Consider the following 22,230-nt stretch of genomic DNA (forward strand, 5'->3'; position numbering starts at 1 on the left):
TGTGAACAGGGCTAAGCATCCCAGAGAGGGAAAGATAATGGAGACCTGTGGTTCTGGAGAAACCAGGGGGTTCATTTCCATTTACTGTTATCTGGTCTGCACTGGGTTTTGACCAATTCGTATCTTAAGATTAGGCAAGCTGTGGGGGTGGTTTCCTTTGTTTTTTGTTTCTGTTTTGTCTTTTTTTTTTTTTTTCTGGGAACAGTTGCAATTCCAGAGAAACCTAGGATGTTGCATGCCACTGCATGACTGAACACATAGCATTCCAGGGCAGTCCTTCCTGTCCCAAAGGAATCCCAGGGAAGTGGGTCCCATCCCAGGCTCGCCCCAAAACTTGGTCAACAAGAGCACTGTTTATTTTAACACCGTATACATCCATCCAAGAACACAGAACAGCCTGAGCTGTAGAGTTTATTCATTGTCTTTTGCCTCCTTTTGATGGGAGCCCCAGCCGGGTTGAGCTTCAGCTAGTTGGGTGTGGAAGCCCAGGAAAACTGCCTCAAGGCCATAAAAGGTGCAATTCAGGGAGACCAAAGCTTTTCTCCAGCTGAAGGGAGGAAGCCAGCTGCCTTCCCTGCAGCCGCCTGCCCACAGAGGCCCCGGTGCACGCCTCAGTTAATGCAGCTCCTCGCGTTTGCTTTCTGATAAGCACACGTGGGCTGCCTGTGGTAGGAGGCTGAGGACACCAGAGATGTTGGTTTGGCTTTCTGCCATCGGGCAAGGCGTTGGACCTGTTCAGTGTCCTGGGAACATGTGTTGTGCTTGGTCCTCAATGTGAGGGAGGGAGGGGAGGAAAGTCAGAGTTGTGGGTGTTGAGAGAAAACCATACAGAGAGACACAAAACTGTATGTGTTCTTTGTAGATAATTTAAAAACTGTAGATATGCAGCAGGAAAAGCAAACCTATAAAGCTCACATCACTGTCAGAGTGTGGCTGTAGTTTTCTTCCTATTTAACAAAAATAGACCCTAATAGACATACAGTGTTTTAGTGGTGTTTTAATCCACCGTTTCACCAAATAACCATGTCACGAGTGTCTTTCCATTCATTTAATTTTATTCCACTGGAGCATTTAAAATAGGTGCCTAACCATCCATTTTAGGAAGGTATGTTTATTATTTAGCTGAACTTCTCTATTGTTAAAGATTTTGGTGATTTCCAATTTTTCACTTTTATAAACATTTAAATAATATTTGCAGTGGCAAACATCTATAGTGTGCAGATTTTGCAGACAGCCATGTTTTATTAGGAATAGGTCTTAGGCCCAGGAATAATTACTGAGTTAAGGTATGAAAAATCTCAGATTTTTGATGTATATATCAAAATTGTTCTCAGGAATGTTGTAGCAATTTGCACTTCCCCCAACTGCCCCAAGGGAGCTGTGAGTGTCACTTTTGTGTTATCCTCATCAGGGGTGAATGTCATTATTTTTAAAACTGCTATCCAAGGTTGCACACATTGTAGGAGTAGATTTGGGCCTCAAAGAACACTTCTTTTTTAATTTTTAGAGAGAGAGAGGGCACAGTGGGCAGAGGGGGAGAGGGAGAGAGAGAGAAAGAGAGAGAGAAAGAGATAGAGAACCTTAAGCAGTCTCTAAGCTCAGCATGGAGACTGACACGGGGCTCGATCCCACGACCCTGGGATTATGACCTGAGCCGAAATCAAGATTCAGACGCTCAACTGCCTGAGCCACCTAGGCGCTCCAAAAGAAAACTTATTCTTGGCAAAATGTTTGTGTGGAAATAAGATCTGTGGGCGGAGCTTCAAGTTCACGTACCTGATACTGGCTCTTTCCTATGGTGGTGAGCACAAGGATGTCACTGTCTTCTTACCTGACATAAATTTGAAGTCCCTCCTTCCACCCGTAGAAGGGAGTCTGACTTTCTTCACTAGCAGTGACTTCCTGTAATACTGGCAATAATGGCACATGGTGGACATTCATTGACATTTATTGAGCACTTACTATGTGCCAGGCATCAGGTGAGATACTTTTCATGCATTTTCCCTTTGAATCATATAACACAATTAGAAGGAAGGCACTATGGCACTCCATCCTCCATCTCCCTGAGCACCCATTTCAAGGATAAAAAAACCGAGGTTTAGAGAGGCTAGTAGTTTGTCCAAGAGCAACATGGGTAAGTGACAGTTCAATTAGCAGCCATCTGGAAACTGCCTGAGAACACTTTCTAAGGTTAATTCCACGCTCAGGAAGTGGAGGCTTTGCAGCCCTAGCGCTGCATGTGGGAGCAGGGGAGCAATGGCTGGATCCGTGAGTTACCCATGTGGGGCCTCTGTTGTTCAGTTGACCACGTGGTGCCTGAGCCCGAGGCCAGCCTAACCGAGGCCTACGAGAAGTGGCGAGAGTGGGCAGATGGGAAGAGCTGCTGTGACTATGCCTTGCACGTGGACATCACCCACTGGAATGACAGCGTCAAGCAGGAGGTGCAGAACCTCATCAAGGACAAAGGTGAGCTTCTGTGCGCCGCCCCCCCCCCTCCTTCTCTTTGCTTGGAGTCTGGAACCTTGAGCTAGGTGCTAGGTGCAGGGCAACTGCTGTGTTCCAGGCACCTTGTGTTAATGTATGCCATCTTACTCCCTCCAGGGTCCCCACAAAGAAGATTCTTCTCCTCACTTTGCAGATGGAGAGCCTGAGGCTCAGAATAAGTGGCCCAGGCTCACAGAGCTAGTAAGCAGTAGCTATACCCAAAGTCTGTGCCCTTCGCCTCCACACGGCCCTGCCTGTTTTACAGAGGAAAAAACTGAGGCCAGGAGAGGCTAACATCTTACAGAAGGTCACAAAGCTACTAAATATGAGAGCAGGAATTTTTGACCTTTGTAACTTTCACCGCAAAGATCAAACCACTACTGTTCTAAAACAGTGGCATCCTCAGAAAAGGCTGCGGCATTTCTGGGGGCAAAGATACGTTCTTACCCAGGTTAGGAGCTTAGGACATGGAAACGTGTGTGTGTGTGTCCCCTCAGTGAGCACATGACTTATGTTTCCTTGTCCTTGATCATCAGATATTTCACATACACGCACCGCCCCCCATACACGCACACAGACATGCAATATGCTGGGCATCATCACATCGCCTGGGGGATTTAGGGAAGTATGGGAATGGTCTCCCTTGAACGTTCAGGGCAAAAGGAAGCAGGCCAGTAAAGAGGAACAGGATAAATGCTGCAAGGTGCAGAATATTATTGTAATAGTATTAGCCTCATACTAATTATATTACAATATTAGTACTAATGAATGCTAGCATAGTAACATACACTGTTATAACACTAACCTAGTGATCCTATTACCAGTGAGCTGCCTTAATGCAGATGTCGAGTGCAGTGGAAGAGAGTGTGCTCCGGGTTGGAGGGGAGAGGATGGGTTCCCAGAGGATGAGGTTTTTCTTTCCATCTCACCCCGCCCCCAAGCTCTGCTCAGACCTTCCTGATACAGGATGTGGAAGTAACCCCCTTCTTTCTTGTGATGCCTCTCACTCTGGACATCTCCAGTGGGGTAGAAAATGGAACGGCCTTAACACCCACTTCTCTGCCAAAGGGCCCGGGTCATTCCGCGGATGACAAAGAGGCTTATGGGAAGGGTAGTGTTGGGAAAAGCTGCCCTGAGCTGAACCACTCTGGGTCGGGAAGTTCTCAAATTACAACCCACTTTTGGCCTGGAACAATGTGGGCTGAGATGGCCCTAATGGTTGGAGACCAAAATTATCCTCCTTTCCTCAAAATGATTCTCTGTTCCCTAGCCCCACCTACTTATATAAATTACTATATTAATGGTTTACTTTGGGGTGAAAAATTAAATAGCTCTTTCCTAGCAACGCTTACAACTTGGATATTTAAGCATAAGGTGGACCTTGACCTCTGCCCATCAGCTCTGTAGTTTCCCGGGGCCATGGTCGCTGTCTTAGAGGCAATATCCGGCAAGGCTTCGTGTAGAGCAGGCATTCATTAAGCAGTGAAATAAACCCAATCCCAGGAGCTCCATTAGTGAAGCTCAAGTATGTGCCAGGTCTGGTGCTAAGAGTTCGGTATGTGTTGGCTCATTTAACGTTTCCAGCTGCCTTATGAAGCAGGCTATTGTAAATTTTCCATTTTACAGGTGAGGAAACCAAGAGGCGAGGTATTCCCAGCTCGCTGAGCTAGAATGTGGTGCAGCCGCAGTGTGTGAGCCCGACTTGTGTGCTACAGTGATTCTCAATGAAAAAATACTGCCTCGAGCAGCAGCAGAGCTTGCTGACCCTCTGGGGAGGGGAATGGGGGTTAGGGGGCAAGGCAAGAAAGAGGCACAGCAGAGCCTGTTCTGCTGTGACCCCACGTAGGCATTGTTGTTTTTCTAGGTGCGGGGAGAATGGAGAATGGGAAGCATCTGCTTTATGTTGGACAGGTGCCCACGATGCACTCGGTCGGGCCCCATGGGCGATGAGAGCAAAGGATAGAGAGTGCTCGGGCTAATGTTGTCTTCCTCCTGTTCTCCCTCCCTTCCCTCTCTTGCAGGGGTTAACTCCTTCATGGTTTACATGGCCTATAAGGATTTGTATCAAGTGTCCAACACAGAGGTAACAAGCCATTGCTGTGTGGTTTGGGGTATCTGGATGGGCTTCCTATTGTTGCTATGACCTTGGCTCTTTGAGCATTAGTCACTGTGGTCGCTGTGGGAGACTGCTGGGCCAGAGTGCTTCTTAGAGCCCTCGCAGTCCATGGCACTGCGAATAAATAAGGTAACAGGCAGGGTGCCCATGGCAGGGCAGACCAGGAGCTAGAATTTCCACTGGCAGCAGCTTTCTCCAAAGGACGGGAGGAAGGGTATGCCAAAATCTGTGTCTACCAAACAAGCCCTAAGCCCCGCAGGGGCTCAGCACAAGTGTGAGGTGCTATATCCTGCAAGACACAGGAGGGGTTAAGGAGGGGTTTCTGCTGTTTGGGGTGATAGCTTGCCCGTGACTCTCCCGAAGGCATTCTCGTGGCCTGTGTTGGTTTTAGACGAATCTCACGTTTTCAGAAGAAATGCAAGAAGTTAGTTCCCGTGCCTCGTGGTTGGGAGGTGAAGGGAGGTCTGCCTTGATGGGTTAAGAAATAGGGGTTTCAGCTTTCGCTTTAACTCCTGGCCAGGCTGTAGCAGCTTTCGGGAGCACTTGTGGAGAAGAATAGTGAAGGTCTATCTCAGCAAAATGGGAAATTATACCATTAAAAACGTGTGCTGGAGGCAGAGTTAAAGTCTCGACAGCACTTGGTTACACGTTCGCCCTGTCTGCCGAGGAGACATGACATGTTCTTTGTATAGACGGTTTCCTAGAGTTCCTTTGGACTTGCACTCTTTGGTCATGCATATTTTAGTCTGTATTTCTCGCTCTAATCGCTGGTTTCCTCTGGTTCTCCTCATTTGGTTTATTTATGGCTCTAGTGAGTGACCCTTGTGTGAAGTTGCTGGAAGCATCCGTGCCTTGTGAAGGTGACAACGAGTCCTTTCTCTTGCAGCTGTACGAGATCTTCACCTGTCTGGGAGAGCTGGGAGCCATTGCGCAAGTTCATGCTGAGAACGGGGATATCATCGCCCAGGTGATGTTGTGCAGCTCCCCGGAGCACGCTGTCTGCACGAGCTCTGGTCTTCAGCCCATCTCTCTCCTCATTCCTTCAGTATTGCTTGAGCTCTTAATGTGTGCAAGGCACGCTCATAAACGCTGTGCTAAAAACAGAACCTGCCCCAACAACCTCCCAATCTAGGAGGAGGGAAAAAGGTGGAATGAAGACAAGTTGAGGGAGAAAGGGGAGGCCGCTCTAAAACAGGGAGCCGTCTGGCCATACTGGGGAATCAGAAAAGGCATCGCGGGAGAGGTTTTCAAATTGGACCATTTAAGTGGGAGAGCATGGCTGATTCTCTTTTCGAAGTGAGTCCAAGCTAAGTGACATTCTCTGCCCCAGAGAAAAACCGTAAGGCAGCACATCTCAGAAATCTCATCCAGGACTGCGGAACTCACGGCTTTAGATAATAAAGAACGTAGGGCTGTGGGGATCAGATGCCCCGCTGGTTTCCTAGAAGTTGGACTGAGAAACCCGACGCAGGAGTGAGGAAAGTGAGGCCCTAAGGCCCAAAGTGATCATTTGTGAGGAAGCAGAAAGCACTTTCTCCATCTCCTGGGTCGCTTAATGGGCTGGATGCACAGATGTCTCTTAGCCAGGGTTTTGTTGATGTCAGAAGCATTCAAGATTGGCCCCCACTAGGAGGAAGCAGCCGGAAGAGTGGGAGCTCTCTCGGTCCACTTAGTAACCTTCACAGAAAAATCCATTACTCATTCTTTCAAAGAGTATTTCCTGTGCATTTTGTGCCAGGCACGAGGCTACTGAGGTGAGCCCCCAACAGACGCATTCCTTAGAGTTGCCCAAGAGTTGGTGAATGTGGTCAGCAGGGGTGTGGGAACAGTGTGGGGCCAACTCTTGTCTCGGCTCCACTGGCCTCCAGCAGCAGGTACCCTCTGGCGAACACTGACTACAGTAGGCACTGGGAAGTGCTCTAGCACATTTTCACTTGATCTGCCCTGCACCCTTGAAAGATGGCTGCTATCTGCCTGGTTTTGTAGATGAGCATATTGGGCTCAGAGGATCAAGTCACGGGCCCAGGTATCACAGCCAGTAACTGGAAGAAAATCTTAGCTCAAAGGGTGGCTCAGTGGGCCTCCTCCCCCAGAGTTGGTGTGTCCTGGGCCCTTTGCTCCCCCAGTCCGGCTGCAGGGCCTCCGCAAGGCAGCGTCCCCACAGAGCCGGGCTCCAGCTGTTACCATTGCAGACGCTGGATGTTGTCTCACCAACATCTGGAGGAGGTGAGCTGAATGTGTCGTTTCCTCTTGCTGACCAAGGAGATTAATTAGTCAGGTCCCTGACAGCCTTCTCCCACGTCCCCCACACACCCAGAGATAATGAAATCATTTTCCAAAGAGGGTCCGGTGCCTGTGGGAGGCATCCTGGTCGTGTTAGGGCTGTTACTCCTCCTCTTTCTCCACGTTTGTAGTGCAGCAGCCAGAGGCCCCAGCCCTCCCTCCAGATGCCCTAGAAACCAAACTCCCTGCTACTTCCTTCTAAGCCCTGTGGAGGCAGACAGGTTGCCATTGCTAAGCCCCTTGTCCAGCTTCCTCTTGTGGCTCCACAGCACAGATATATTTCTGGTTCCCCCCACCCCCACTCTTCCCTGCCTTGTGAAAGATCTGTTCTCAGTCAGGGAAAGAATAAGGGCATTTTTCCACTTGGATGAGTTTCTTGTGTGTGTTTATTACATGGAGGTGGAGCCGAAAGATTTTATCATGTTGTCTAAATGAAGGCAGCTGCTGTACTCAGAGTTTAGGCAAATGTCACCAAAGAGCGAGAAGAAATCTCTCTCAAGGATACCCACGATGGACATTTTCAACAGTTTCAGGCTGGCAGGGCATTCTGAGAGCACAGCATCTTGAGCTCGTCATCTGACAGTATTTATTGAGCACCTACTATGTGCCAAGCCTTGGGGAGGGAAGATGAAAATGACAGGGTCCCTTTCCTCATGGAGTAAACCAAAATTGTATCCTGCCCCAAACCGTGATGTGATTACAGCAATGATCAGTGCCCCAAGGAGCCCACTGCTCCTGCACCCAGGTAAGCTGGCTTCACTGGGTCTTTGCATGCCCTTCCTGACCTCCCAGCTCTAGGAACACCATGGCCTTTAAGAATGGGACTTCTCAGGGACACCTGGGTGGCTCAGTCGGTTAAGCCTCCAACTTCGGCTCAGGTTCATCAGTTCGAACCCCACGTCAGGCTCTGTGCTGACAGCTCAGAGCCTGGAGCCTACTTTGGATTCCGGGACTCCCTCTCTCTCTGCCCCTTCTCTCCTTGCACTCTGTCTCTCAAAAAATAAATAAATGTTAAAAAAAAAAAAAAGAATGGACTTCCCAGCATGAGCAGTGCATTGAAATCACCTGTGGAGCTTAGGGATTCCTGAGATTCTCCAACTTCCAGAGATTCTGATTTAGGAGGTTAGTAGTAAACTTCAGGCAAGCATAATTTGAAAAAGTTCCCTTGATGATTTGAATGTGCTTGGAAACCACCTCTGGAGCAAGCTTCCTCCCGTGCGCCATCCCAGCCCTCTTGAACATGAGCGTCCTATGAGACAGGAGAAGCTTTGGTTGGACACCTCAACCTTTGTGTGACTTGAGGAGGCAAAGCAGGGTGGAAACTCACCAGCGTTCAGAAGAAATCGTATTCAGTCTGAGGCTCCATAAATGGAACAGTAAGAATGAAGTGAACTTGGCTGTAACAATCAGCCTCTGGCCTTTGTTCTAATCCTGCACAGCTGGACACGGTGACCATTTCACTGCTCACAGCAGCTTGAAATATACGATATGCGTCTTTCTTCCTACACCTTAAGCAAAATTTATATTACTCAAAGCAAAACAAAACAAAACAACAGAACAAAACAAAACAAAACCAAGAAAAACTAGATTTTCTTTTCCAGAAAGAAGGAATCCCTTCCCTTCTAAACATCTCATAGTTTCGAAGTGAAACGAGGTTTCGTTCCCTTCACTCTCTGTCCTCCCTCTCCCTCCCTGCCAGGGCAGGGTTTCATTGGATTTGGCCTTAGCATTTTGGGAGCAAAGGCCAGCCAAACTGCAGATATGGAGGCTTAGGATTTCTGCCAGTTCCAATTAGCCCACGTGTGTGCTCACTGCCCAGCCACCTGCTTCTTCCAGAAAGCTGGCCAGAAGTCTGAAGAATTTAGCCATTAGCTGTGTGGGGTGGGCAGTTCTGCCACAAAACAACCTAATTAAATAGAATTTGACCCAAAGAGTAACTCAGTTAATGCTGTTTGGAGGCATTATTTTGTCTGGTTTAATTCTGAGTCCATTTACTTCAGCCATAAATTCAAACCACAAAATAGCCTCGGGGCTTTGTTACAGTGCAGATTCCTAGAATTTAGCCTCTGTATTTTGACTTGGAGAGGACCACGGAGCTGCTCAGCCAGGAAAGGCAACCCAGGGGATTCTGATGTAGGTGGTAGGTGTACCAGACCTTGGGAGACACAGCATGAAACTGTCAGCAGTAAGTGAGCTGGTGTGACTTTTGATGTGTCATATAGAAAAAAAAAAAAAATGATCCTCTAACAGACTGCCATCCTTTTAATTTAAAAAAGCCACCCTTAAATGATTTTTTTCTCCTCTTATTTAAGACTTGACCCTATTTCACAATTCGAGATAGAGCATTAACAAATGTACTCAACATACGCATTTTATTCTTTTTGTTCCCTTGAACACTTCTTCAGATTAAAATACACCAGCACAGCTTTTCTAGACCTCACTGGAGCTTATCTCAAAACTGGTCTGTGTTCTTATCTCATTGTAGGAGCAAACCCGGATGTTGGAAATGGGGATAACTGGTCCGGAAGGCCATGTGCTGAGCAGACCAGAGGAGGTGAGTTGCACGGGGGCTGGGGGATGGAGGAGGGGCAGGTGCTCTGCTTTCCAGCATCGTCTGGGAGACTCCTCTTACTGCAATACCTTATGGCCGCTGCTCATTTGAGGGTTTGTGTTCAGCCCGCCTTTCCTAGGCACATGTGCACACGGTGTATATGAGCAAGTATTGCTGGAAGGTGAGAGTCTCTGTGAATACCAGATAGCAATCCTGGAACCTTTTTTCCAAAGACCGCTTCTGACTGACCCAACTCAGGGGACTCTGAGAAAAGGAATGTAAGGGAAATGTTTACTTCTGATCCCTAATCTCTCTAAAGATAACACAGGTTGGAGTGTACTCCACAGTTATTCAGCTGGAGAGGTAAATCCCCAAATCCTTTCTTAATCAGTGTGAATCTTAAAGACATGCCCGTGTTATATTCTGAGTCCTGCAAAATAAAATATTAGCGATATGGATAGTAGGGGGAGTGGGCGTCTCACAGACATTATGTCTGTCGCTTTGTGTGATGAAGTCCAGGTATGGGAGTTTCCCACGTGTAAGATGGGTGATGAATAGTGACTTCTTAGCCCCTGACGAGTGAATAAAAGGTCACTAGTGGCTGATTGCATGTGTTTGGGATGTCGGCAGCTTCAGCTGCTGACACAGGACACAGAGTAGGGACTTGGCTGCCTGTGTGGCTGACAGCATATTGGCTTTGGGAGGCCAGCCTGCGGTTGGCACCTGGGGTGTGTTGAGAGCCCTCTGTGTGAGTGAAGGGAGCCTGGCTCTTGCTTTGTTATCCCCAGCCCCACACTCTACAGCAGGTAAGAGGAGGCAGAACCAGACATCCGTGTATCCCTGTTGCCCATCTCTTCTAGAGGCTTTATAAAATGAAAATGTAACACACATACAGAAAAGTGCCCCAATCATAAAGATACAAGGGGTTTTCACAAGCCGAATACACTTGTGTAACCAGCACCCACTTGGAGAAGCAGAGCACTGTCAGAACCCCAGAAACTCCTCTGTGTCTAATGATATCATTTCCCAGTTAAAATAATTTATACCTATTTCATAATATGTATTATGGGTCCTTTCTCTGGAGCCCTAAGCTTATACCTGGAACTGTGCTGATTACCTCAGTTGTCCTTGCTGCTGCTCTGGGCAGTTGGTAGTGTTGCTGGTGGAGGAAACTGAAGCTCAGAGAGGTTAAGCTACTGGCTGCTTCCATGTGAAGGATTGGAAAGCTGTTGACATGCTGTGAGTAGGGCCGGGGTGATCAGCACTGTTGGTGAAACTTTTCCTAAATGCTGGTCATTGTAGCAATTTGCTGGCAAGATTGATTCCTGTAGCAGCAGCCAGGGGATTTCTGAGCAAAGTCTATTTTTGTTCCCTGGTTTGTTTTTCCAACCCCCCCCTTCCCCCCCCCCCCACCCCACTCCTGTTCCCGTCTCCTTTTTAGTAAAAAGCCTCTCTGCCGCAGATCTGGACAATCCTGGAAACCCTTTTGGGTGAAGCTGGAGGGTGATGTAACCTTCCAAAGATAGTCATGCTGTCAAGGTCCTGGAAACCTGCTGTGCCACGAGGGCACGGGATCACGGGTGCCAGGACCGAGGGCGTGGGGAGTGGCGTGGTCAGCACAGGTGTAAAGAGGGTGGGATGGACGTAGGAGGGACCTACCCCTCTTCAAGGCAGAGCACACCCGGCCACCTTCTCCAGTGATGCTGTGCAGAGAGCTGAACCCCAGGTTTGCTCCAGAAGTCTGGGCGATGCAGGGAGGTGGCCACATTCGCCTGTGGTCAGGGGCTCCAGGGGCTCATCCCTTTGGAACAAAGGGCAGCTTGGGAGCCGCCAGCAGGGCCCTGCCAAGTTTTAGAGTCTGTCGGCTGAGCCGCACCCACCAAGGGCAGTGGCTGGTTTACATTATGCAAGCACCGGGCATCTGCAAGCTATTTTTGGTATTTTTAAAAGTGATGGGTTGCATAGGCTAACCAGAATGTCATATCCATCCAAAAAGGAGCTGCTGCTGATTGAATGGGAGAACACTAGTGTCTCTGCTGCGGGCTGAATAGGACTGAGTTGGGCTTTGGGCAGCAACACAGGCTCTCTCGCCCCCGTAGGGATGTGATCGGCAGTAAGACCAGTAGCCAGCCTGTGAGGACCAGGAGTGGGGCAGTTGCCTTAAGGATGAACCCATAATCACAACAGCCCTGTGTGCCAGGTCCTGTCACTCTTCCCCCTTGGTAGACTGGAAACTGAGATTTGGGGAGGTTGTGTAACGTACCTCAGGTCACCCAGCTTCTAGCTGGCAGAACCAGAACTCCAACCCAGGCCGTCTGAGTGAGCCTGAGCTCTAAAGACCCTGCTTTGTTGATGAAGTAAGGGGAGACTCATTATTTCTTCCTGAAAAAATTCAGCCGAGTTGGTTAGCACATGTGAACACATAGATTCCACTTTCGGGTGGGATGGAAGAAATAGATAATAAGAGAAGTCTCTGCTGAGAAGCCTGGGAATTACTAGTGTAAGAAATGCCTTGTGGGATTGCCATCGCTGACCACCCGTTGCTGCAGGAAAGGATTGATGTCTAATTGCCTTTACTGGTTCATGCTGACATATTGGTGTTGGGATTGTGTTTTGCCGGAGAATCTGCCTGGGAAGATTGGGGAGCAAAGGCTTCCATCACAGGCAGACGTTGGGATAATCACAGGGAGAGAGAGAGAACCATCCAAGGGAAGTGAGGGCGAGGCTCTGAGAAGCCAAGTGAATCGCCCCAGCTTTGGATCCAAGGACTCTCACTCCAGATCTTGTAGGCTTTCAAGCACTGTGCCGCACTACCGGCTCAGTTTGTGGAGGCAGGGGAGTAGCTCTCCGGGAGGCTCATGCTTGTCTTGACTCCTGGGACTTCTTTTTGCAGCTGGAAGCTGAGGCTGTGTTCCGTGCCATCACCATCGCCAGCCAAACCAACTGTCCACTCTACGTCACAAAGGTCATGAGCAAGAGTGCGGCTGACATCATCTCCCAAGCCAGGAAAAAAGGTGATTGGTGTTCCCAAGAGCTCGGAGCCAGTCATGTGGCTCCCCTCCACCTCCCCTCCGCCCCAGCTCCCCTGCTGTTCTGTACAAACGGTGCCTGTTTTGCTCATTGCCGCACTGTCTGGGAAACCCTTCCTCCGAGTTAGCCCAGGTGATCTTTTTGGCATCCCGGGTGGATGGCAGGCCCCTGGCATTGCTCCTGCTTGTCAGATGAGTTAACTAGACTTAGGAAGGGTGAGTGGTTTGTCCGAGATAGGACAGCTTCAATCACTTCTTTGAGACTTGGTGCATCTTTCTCCCTCCCTTTGATCCTTCATTGTCAGTTCCTGTTATCTGAGCTTTATAAATGGACACGCTAGTCAAGATTATACTGGGGGCAGAAGTAAAAGATCCAACTCAAATGGACTTAAACAAACAAAAGTAAATTATTGGTTGGGAGTGTTTCAGGTATAGCTGGATCAAGGGGTTTAAACAGTGATTTGGGGCTCTATCACTGTTCCTCCTCTCTTGCCTCTGCTTTCCTCTCTGTTGGCTTTTTATTTAGTGTGAACAGTGACAAGAATAAATGTTAAGAGGCACCTGTTGTCCTCCACACTTGACAGGGGGTGCATAATGAGGAAGTAGAGTCTATTTTTTCCAATAGCTCAAGCCAGAGTGCCCAGGAGAACTGTGATTGCCTTGGCTTGGGTCATCGGCCCGTTCCTGAATCAGTATCTGCTCTGGGGATGGTGTGATTGATTGTCCAGGGTTGAGGGCAGAGTGCACGGGCAGGGTCCCACCACCTGAGCCATACAGATTAGCACAGGTCATTTTGGGAAAGGGGCTGAATGGGTCTCTAAAGCACACCTAGTGGCCCTTCATGCCCCAGGGCTTCTATGCCCTTCATGCCCCAGGGCTTTGTCCCCACCTCCTTCTGACTTGGGCTGCTTTCCTCCATTGCTGTTAACTTGGGCTTCAGTTGTTGCTCATCTGGTGCTAAGCAGAAGTTTACTGTCACTTCAGACCTTTCTTTTATGCCTTTTTTCTGGTCTCCAGTGACACACTAATGGGCTCACTTGAGAACAGAGTGTGGTTGAGAGCCTGCAGGTGTAGGGCCCTGTGTTTGGTTGGGAGAGAAGATTTACTAGGCCCCTGTGTATGATCATTACCACTGTAATGGAGAGCCAGTCTGGGGGAGCTCATCTACCAAATTCTGCATGTAAGTGGCTGGGGTGGCTAAAAATAGTCCCACCGACTCTGACGGCTGAGTGTTCAGTCGTCTGCCTTTCCGGAAAAGGGCACCCTTTTCTTCTGGGGCGGGGTGGGGGGGAATTCTTCCTACTTGTCTAGACAGTCTTTGTTGCTAGCACTTTCTGGGGCATCTCCTGCCGTACCCTGCTCACAGTAAGCCTGCTGTTTTTCTTTCCCTGCTTTTAAATGTCTCAACATGACATGGTGTGGTTGCTCCACTGGGTGTGAGTCACTGGGCGAGAACCAGGAAAGCAGCCCAATCTTCCTTACCCATTCTTGGAGAAAGGCAAAAAAAAAAGAAAAAGAAAAAAAAGGAAGAAAAAGCAAAATGCATGGGGAACACCTCTACCATTTCTCCAAGACTCCCTCTCTCTACCACACTCCCTCTCTCAGGCCTTTGGCTCCTGGCTACATCCTCCCTCGGAGCTATTCTCAGTATTGCCCGAGGGTCTCGAGGACAGGGTGTTTCAGCTACCTGCTGGGTCTTATTTTAAACCCATGGAGAAAGATTCCTCACCCTTGGCCTTCTGGCTCATAGTGGTCTCGCACAAAGAGCTTGTACAGCTGTGTCTCCCAGGTAGCAGGGTGGCCTTGTTCCCATGTTGAAACCTTGACTCCTGATGTGGAAGCCAGTAAACGTCCCAGGACCTGTTCTTCTCGGGGAAGGAGTCGAGAGTACAAGAGCAGGAAGAGAGTGTATGGGGTTCACTCTTCCCTCCTGAGCCCAAGTCCCAGTGTATTCAGTTACCAAGTCGTCTTCTTTTTTTTTTTTTTTTAAGTTTATTTATGTGAGAGAGAGAGAGAGAGAAAGCACAAGCAGGGGAGGGGCAGAGAGAGAGAATCCCAAGCAGGGTCCGCACTGTCATCCCAGAACCCCATGGGGGGCTTGAACTCACGAACCATGAGATCATGACCTGAGCTGAAATCAAGAGTCAGATGCTTAACTGAGTGAGCCTCCCAGGTGCCCCCAGTCACCAGTGTTCTCTTAAGTAGCTCTGTATGGTTGCTCAGAATTAATATTAGGAGTCCACAGTTACATGAGGACCAGCCGTATGCCCTGCACTGACATAAATACTTCAGGTCTAGTATTCTGTAGAATTGTCAAAGTACCTTGAGAAATAAATAGCCTTTATCATCCCCATTTTTCAGATTGAAAAATTATTATCCCCGTTTTTCTTATTGAAGCACAGTGTGTCAGGATCTCCCATTTGGGAGAGCTCGTGTTCCAATCCAACTATAATTACAATTTTTCTTCTACTCTTCCATCTAAAGACAGTCCAAAGGGAGAGTTCTTCTACTTTAAAGATTGTTTTTCTCTTAATAGTACCTGAGGGCTTGTCTTGACTTTTTCTTTCTTTCTTTCTTTGTGGTTCTGTATGCTTTAGTTGGGTAAATAGTTTTAGAGAGCCTTTAAAATTCTCATTAGTCTTGTGTGGCTGCTTCTTCCAGCCATCCCAAAGAGCAGGGCCATCATAGATGAATCATTGTCATTGCTTCCTTCTTTTGCCCATGGCAGGCATCACAAATCAATCTTCACTCTTGTAATGACACCAGAAGCATATTTAGAATTCTTTCGATAAAAAATTCCAGGGAACCGAAACAAATAGATTGGAGTTGAAGGAAGGCAAGACCTACTTATAATTTTGGCTATAGAGCCTTCCTAAACTTTGACATTGTGAGGAACTTGAATGTGGGAGATGGAGGACTGAAGCTGGTGAAGTCCAGGGCTTTATGGACCATTTTTTGCCCAAGATTCTGGCACAGAGAAACTTGGTACTAACCAACCTTCTATGAGACAGCATTTACCTTCTGTCTCTTTATCCCTTCTTCTTTAAGAAGGTCAGCTCAGATCAGTTTATTTCCCAGTATGCCTCCTCCCCACTGCTTGTTTTGGGCGAATAAGCCCCAAATTCCAGACACAGAGTCTAAGGAGCGAGCCCCATCTTTGATGTGTCCCAGGTTTTATCGGGTGTCCTTGAGCAGATCACTCCTTGCTTTAGGTTACGGAGTAAGAGGCATGATGGAAAGATCTTGAGAGCCTGTTATCCAAGGGATTGGACTTAACTTTGTGGAACCAAAACATTTCCTTGCAACAAGCATGATCTAGCAGTTCCCAGTGATGCAGGCACATTGGGGGTTTAGGCCCCTACCATGGGAAGGAATATCAGTAGCATAAGGAAATCGCTTTCACTGAGCATCTGAGTATCTGTGTGCCAGATACTTTGTATGTATCAAATCCTTTCATTTTCAGAAGCCTGAGAAGTAGACATAGTCTTATGCATCATTCTAAGACTGATCTAGTCCACATTTTAATATTTCCTAAATGTTGATGAATCTCGTAATCAGTATACATTTTTTGTTTTGCCTCAAATATTAATTTGCCTCAGGGTTTGGGAATTAAAGGTGCGTCTTATAACCAACGGCTTCTTGTGAACTAGGGAATACAAAATTGTTCATGTTTAGCAGATAGAAAAGCAGAGGCTTAGAGAAGGTGGGCGCATGGACTTGAACCCAGGCCTACCTGTTTTCAGAGCCACAGCCTCGAGTAGGGCTAGGGGCTATGATTACCTGACCCGGGCCTGGAGCAGGACATATGTTATGCAAACCCACCGCCTGTTTCCTACCCTTGCAGGGAACGTGGTCTTTGGTGAGCCCATCACTGCCAGTCTTGGCACAGATGGAACCCATTACTGGAGCAAGAACTGGGCTAAGGCAGCTGCATTTGTGACATCCCCGCCTCTGAGCCCTGACCCGACCACTCCCGACTACATCAACTCCTTGCTGGCCAGGTTGGTGTGGGATTGGCAAGCAGCACGTATCATGTAGAAACATCATGGGGCTAGGGGAGGGATGAGGACTGGAGCAGCCCATCCATCAGCTAGACTGGGGTCTGCAGTGAGGAAAACACATGGAGAATTCCCCTGCAGTCCTGAGCACAGACAGCAGGCTCTTCCCCGTCGTATTTTATAAATTACCAACCGTAATCATATTAATAATGGGAATAGTGGTTTACACATATGATGTGCCAAGCACTGTGTGAGGCTACGCACATAGTCTCATGGTTCCTTATGATAACTATGAGTGAGGGACTGTCGTCTCCACTTCACAGGCTAAACAACTGAGGGTCAGGCCATTTGCCTATTTTGAACAGCACCTAAGCGAAATTACAGGGAGTCTCGTTTGCTGGTGCTCCCCGAGGACATACAGGACCAGTCGCATCATTCGTTTGGGTCCCTTTTATTTCGTTACACAGAGATGATCTAACCCTGCCCCCTCGTTTTCCAGATGGGCTGTCTGAGCCCCAGGGAGGGAGAGAACTCACTTACACTCACACAGCTGGTAAGAGGTACAGAAAGGATTTTAAACTCAAGTCTCGGCTTCCAAATGCTGACATTGGACACTTGTCCCCCGTGGTGACTCTAGCCACCTCTCTGGTTTACATGGAGCTTTTTTCCTTTGCCAGCGGAGACCTGCAGCTCTCTGGGAGTGCCCACTGCACCTTCAGCACTGCCCAGAAAGCCATTGGGAAGGACAACTTCACAGCCATCCCCGAGGGCACCAATGGTGTGGAAGAGCGGATGTCTGTCATCTGGGACAAGGCTGTGGTAAGGATCAAGATCATGGGATGGGGGCCAGGGCCAGATCAGCATCGCCTGCTGCTGCTGCTTTTTTAGGTGAACTCTCATGCCTGCTGAGATGTTTCTGGAACCAGGTGTCTCAGGTGGTTTAGGAATGTTGCTTCTAGAGTGATGAATGTTGAGATTTTGACAAGATCTCCTTATCTAGACTGGGAACTAGGAAGCAAACATGCAGATCCTTCATCTGATGTAACCCCTTGAAATGGTAAGCAGGGGGTCTGTGTCCAAGAGACTCAAGTCAACTTGCTCATCAAGGATGCTCTTGACTGAGTGTGTGTTTATCCAGGCTGTACAAGTGATTGCCCACTAGTGTCTTTTGACATTGGCCTGGTTTTATTTTCCTTAATAACATAACAGAGCCTGACAAAAGAGCTGTGCAAATGAAGGCTGGACCAAAGGTTTTAGTAAAATTAATAATTAACTCATTATTAAGTTGATCACTTCCTTTTCCTTTTATTTCATTTTTTTTAAGATTTTATTTTTAAGTAATCTCTGTACTCATTGTGAGGCTTGAACTCACAACCCCAAGATCAAGAGTCACATACTTTACCAGCTGAGCCAACCAGGAGCCCCACTTCTCTTATTTTAAAATCTCTAGGGGCGCCTGGGTGGCTCAGTCGGTTATGCGGCCGACTTCGGCTCAAGTCATGATCTCGCGGTCCGTGAGTTCGAGCCCCGCGTCGGGCTCTGTGCTGACAGCTCAGAGGCTGGAACCTGTTTCAGATTCTGTGTCTCCCTCTCTCTGACCCTCCCCTGTTCATGCTCTGTCTCTCCCTGTCTCAAAAATAAATAAAACATTAAAAAAAATTTTTTTAATCTCTAAAGCCACTCATTTCTGAGCTACATGCATTGCATATAAACTAATGCCTCATTCATCTACCCAGTGTAAGCCACCAAGTTTCTCTCCTCGTCTTCACTCCTAGGAAGCTCAAAGCTACATTTGAAACTAAATTCTTTTTACTGTATCCAGAATTTTTTTGTTTTGTGAGGAGGAAAAGTGTAAGTATTTTTGTCTCTCACATAGTTAGATTTTGATTTTTTAAAACATGGTCGTGTATTTATGAACATACATGCACAGTTCTCTTGGTCTATGTGGAATTGTTAAAAATAATATATATATGTGTATGTATATGTATATATATATATATATAATATTTTAATTACCCACATATACACTCTTATTAAAGAGCACTTGGAAAGCATAGAAAAGCACACATACAAAAGAAAACAAAAGTCAGTCAATAATTCCAGAACCCAGGGTTAACCATGGTTATCATTTGGGTGAGGCTCTTCTGTATTTATCCTATGACCATGCAAATACAAACACATATCTAAAAAATAGGCTCATAACCACATTACTTTTTACTGGGAAATTTAGAATTCTTTTTCTTTTAAATGCATTTGTGCTTTTATAATGTTTATTTTTGAGAGAGAGAGACAGACAGACAGAGAGTGAGAGACAGAGAGTGAGTTGGGGAGGGGCAGAGAGAGGGAGACACAGGATCCAAAGCAGGTTCCAGGCTCTGAGCTGTCAGCACAGAGCCCGATGTGGGGCTTGAACTCACAAACTGAGATCATGACCTGAGCTGAAGTTGGACATTTAACCTACTGAGCCACCCAGATGCCCCTGTAATTCTTTTTGGAATGTGAAGGCAAAGAAGTAACCGTATGCACATATCCAGGAAAAAACGCACACTTCAGGAGCAGTTAACTGCCTCCTCCTGTAGCCATGTGTTAACTAACCGTTTTGCCTGGCAGCCAGAAAGGCACAGCCAGCTGTTCGGCTTGTGGGTCGGCTTCTGTGCTCATCTTCTCAGGGGCCCGTCTGTGATCACCCTGCCCCGAGCTCAGAAGCCCTGCACTGACTTTTCTTCTTTTGGTATTCCAATAGGCCACAGGGAAAATGGACGAAAACCAGTTTGTGGCTGTGACAAGCACAAATGCCGCCAAGATCTTCAACCTGTATCCCCGCAAGGGAAGAATATCTGTGGGTTCTGACAGCGACCTGGTGATCTGGGATCCAGATGCAGTGAAGATCGTCTCTGCCAAGAACCACCAGTCGGTAAGGCTCGCGCTGGCGGGAGAGGAGCAGAACGGAGAAGGTGTGCACGGAACTCAGTCGGAAGAGACATGTAGATGTGGGGTACCCCCGGCCAACTGGGCCAGGATGGGCCGCAGTGACCAACCCTCCCAATTCTCAGGGATGTAATGCCTCAGCAGGTTATTTCTCCCGGCTGAGTCAGCAGAGGGCCCCTCCCATCTCGGTCACTCAGACAGGGAGGCACCGTCTCCACACACGAGTCCGTGATGGCTGAGGCCGGCGACTTGGTCGCGGTCCCTGGAGAACTGGCTTGGAAGCTTTCCTTAGACAAGTGGTACCCATCACTTCCTCTCACGCCGCACCAGCCACAGCCAGTCCTGGGCTTCCCCTCACCCCAGGAGGGCAGGCAGTGCAGCGATCCCCGTACCTAGAAGGAGAAAGAACAGAGAAAAACTTGAACAGCACTGACACCGTCCTCATGAGGACTTTCACGTGGAGGTAATAATTAAAGCCCGGTACCTAAGGGAAAGGGCTTAATCCTTGTTAGTAAAAAGAGTTAGTATTTTTAAAGCATTTACGTTTCAGGCAGTGGAGCGTGCTTTTTTAATTCCTGGAATCTCTGTAATAGTCTTCTACAGGTAGACACTGTTACCATCCCCGTTTTATAGATAAGGAAAGGGAGGTACAGAGAAATTAAATAATTTATGCAGCAAGTAAATGGTGAAGTTAGGACACACACCCCACAACTGGACTCCAAGCCGATGTCCTTAACCCTTTACAGTAATGCCTTGCACTTACTGAATAAATGAAGGTAGTGGAGAGAAATCCCATCTTGGGAGGGGATGGCCTTTGTTTAGACATTGAGTCACATCACATTATTCAGTTCCGGGTCATCCAGCCCACCTACTCACCCACCCCGTACAAGAGTGCCAAACACAGCATCCCCGAGAGTTCCCGAGCTTCTCTTTGAGCACCGCCAGTGACAAAATGTACTTCTGCATGAGGACCTTACCAAAGACTGATGCTTGTCTATGCTGGCAAGTCTAGTCTCTACTGTCTCCCCCTGGTGGCTTGTGCCCATGAAGAGCTCACAGATGGTGTTGTAAGCTTTTCCTGGCTTCCCTGGTGCTTTGGCCATAGTGATGCCAAAGGCAGGGTCCCAAGCACAGGAAAACCACGTACCTCTCCGCCCCATCCTGTGCCTACAACCGTGGCTTTGCCCCTCACCCCCGTCTCTAGGCTGCAGAGTATAACATCTTTGAAGGGCTGGAGCTGCGTGGGGCTCCTCTGGTGGTCATCTGCCAGGGCAAGATCATGCTGGAAGACGGCAACCTGCACGTGACCCAAGGGGCCGGCCGCTTCATCCCCTGCAGCCCTTTCTCGGACTACGTCTACAAGCGTATTAAAGCTCGGAGGAAGGTGAGAACAGCTGGTGGAGCCTGGGGGTGGGGGAAGGGGCTTTGCCCCCATTCAGCCACGGGGATGGTACCCAGGAGATCAGGAGGGCTCTGTGTGCTGTAGACCTTCCCAAGGAAATTCACAGCAGTGGCCTCTTCCCAAGGGACAACTGCACAGATGTAAGGTACTATAAACTGGGGGTTTCCAAAGCTTTTTTTGGCCCAAGAAACCTTTTTTTCAAATGACTTTCCTCCACGTTTATAGTACTTTTAATTAAAATAATTTGAAATTATAATAATTGAAAATAATGTTTATATGTATATTTTTAGGTTTTTTTTTTTTATAGAAGTTTATTTATTTTGAGAGAGAGAGAGAGCATGCATGCACAAGCACAGGAGGGGCAGAGAGAGAAAGGGAGTCCTAAGGAGGTTCTGTATTGTCAGCCCAGAGCCCAATGAGGGGCTTGATCCCACGAACCATGAGATCATGACCTGAGCCAAAACCAAGAGTTGACACTTAACCTACTGAGCCAACCAGAAGCCCCAATGTTATATAGTTTTAGAAAATAACTAAGGCTTACAGTGAGAATTAGCAGCCCACACCCACCCCTCCCGGTCCCATCTCTTCCATTGTTCCTCTAGAGGCCAAATGTTTGTAACTCTTTTATCTAGTTGTATGGTTCACATAAAACCTTGTGGATGTCCCTGGTTTCATAGACAGGTAGAAAAACAGATATGCAGACACCTATTTCTTCTGTATGTATCTACCTACCTACCTACCTACCCACCTACACTTTACAAACCAATCAGCTCCAGTTGATATAGGGGTGAGGCCCAGAACCCTGTTTTTTTTCAGCCCCTGCTACCCCCACACCAATCACAAGGTCACCTTCCAGTAAGGTTTGGGCTCCACAGAGCAGGGTTAAATCAGCCTTGGGATGGGGTGGAATTTTAGCCCTGGTTCCAACCTTGTCTGTTAGAAGACACACAGTCATGTGTGCACATGGGACGGGTCAGAAGGAGTCATGATGGTGAGGTTGGGGGCTGGAGGCAGGAGTTTGGGCACACACCACAGTGGCCATTAGAGAGAGGCTCACGGAAATTCCATATGCAAGCACCCCATCCCTCTCCCAGACCCCCCAGTGATCCCACCGACTGGTCACCCAGCTCCCAGGGGAGGCTTCCAGCCTCCCCACCAGAGGCAGCTACCAGCCCTGTCTGTGAGGACCAGCTTCTTCCTGCCGGCCGGAAGTCTCCCTCCCTAAGGTCGACCAGCTCCTTCCGTTCCGCTCCCTGCACGCGCACAGAACGAGGTGCACATCTTTTAGGGCATGTGTGTGTTTCCCGACTCCTCTGTCGTGTAGTCTCAATATCCCTGTAGCCTCCACTGTTTACTTCATGACCACGTTTTAAATCCCTCCACCGTTCTTACCTCTTTATTAGCGATCGTTTAAAGTTACGTGGGATGGAGTAAAATTC

General features: G+C 48.1%; 2 protein-coding genes across 3 annotated transcripts in view; one reads left to right on the top strand and one right to left on the bottom strand.

Moving 5' to 3' along the window:
• DPYSL3 (dihydropyrimidinase like 3) overlaps positions 1-22,230 on the top strand; it is a 112,265-nt gene that overhangs the window by 86,709 nt on the left and 3,326 nt on the right. For both annotated transcript variants that reach the window (XM_025923458.2, XM_086701080.1), the window contains exons 4-12: positions 2,302-2,466; positions 4,506-4,567; positions 5,487-5,567; positions 9,369-9,437; positions 12,328-12,448; positions 16,308-16,464; positions 17,139-17,280; positions 19,205-19,375; positions 20,594-20,773. In XM_025923458.2, the coding sequence (XP_025779243.1) occupies positions 2,302-2,466; positions 4,506-4,567; positions 5,487-5,567; positions 9,369-9,437; positions 12,328-12,448; positions 16,308-16,464; positions 17,139-17,280; positions 19,205-19,375; positions 20,594-20,773 (1,148 nt within the window). The remainder of the gene's footprint in view (positions 1-2,301; positions 2,467-4,505; positions 4,568-5,486; positions 5,568-9,368; positions 9,438-12,327; positions 12,449-16,307; positions 16,465-17,138; positions 17,281-19,204; positions 19,376-20,593; positions 20,774-22,230) is intronic.
• Positions 19,370-22,230, bottom strand: part of STK32A (serine/threonine kinase 32A) — a 147,047-nt gene continuing 144,186 nt past the window's right edge. Inside the window, exon 12 of the mRNA XM_086701092.1 lies at positions 19,370-19,781. Coding sequence (XP_086557218.1) covers positions 19,527-19,781 — 255 coding nt within the window. The 3' untranslated portion in view covers positions 19,370-19,526. The remainder of the gene's footprint in view (positions 19,782-22,230) is intronic.

Source organism: Puma concolor, chromosome A1 (genome assembly GCF_028749965.1).
Source record: "Puma concolor isolate L17-30 chromosome A1, mPumCon1.1.hap2, whole genome shotgun sequence".
Lineage (NCBI taxonomy): Eukaryota > Metazoa > Chordata > Mammalia > Carnivora > Felidae > Puma > Puma concolor.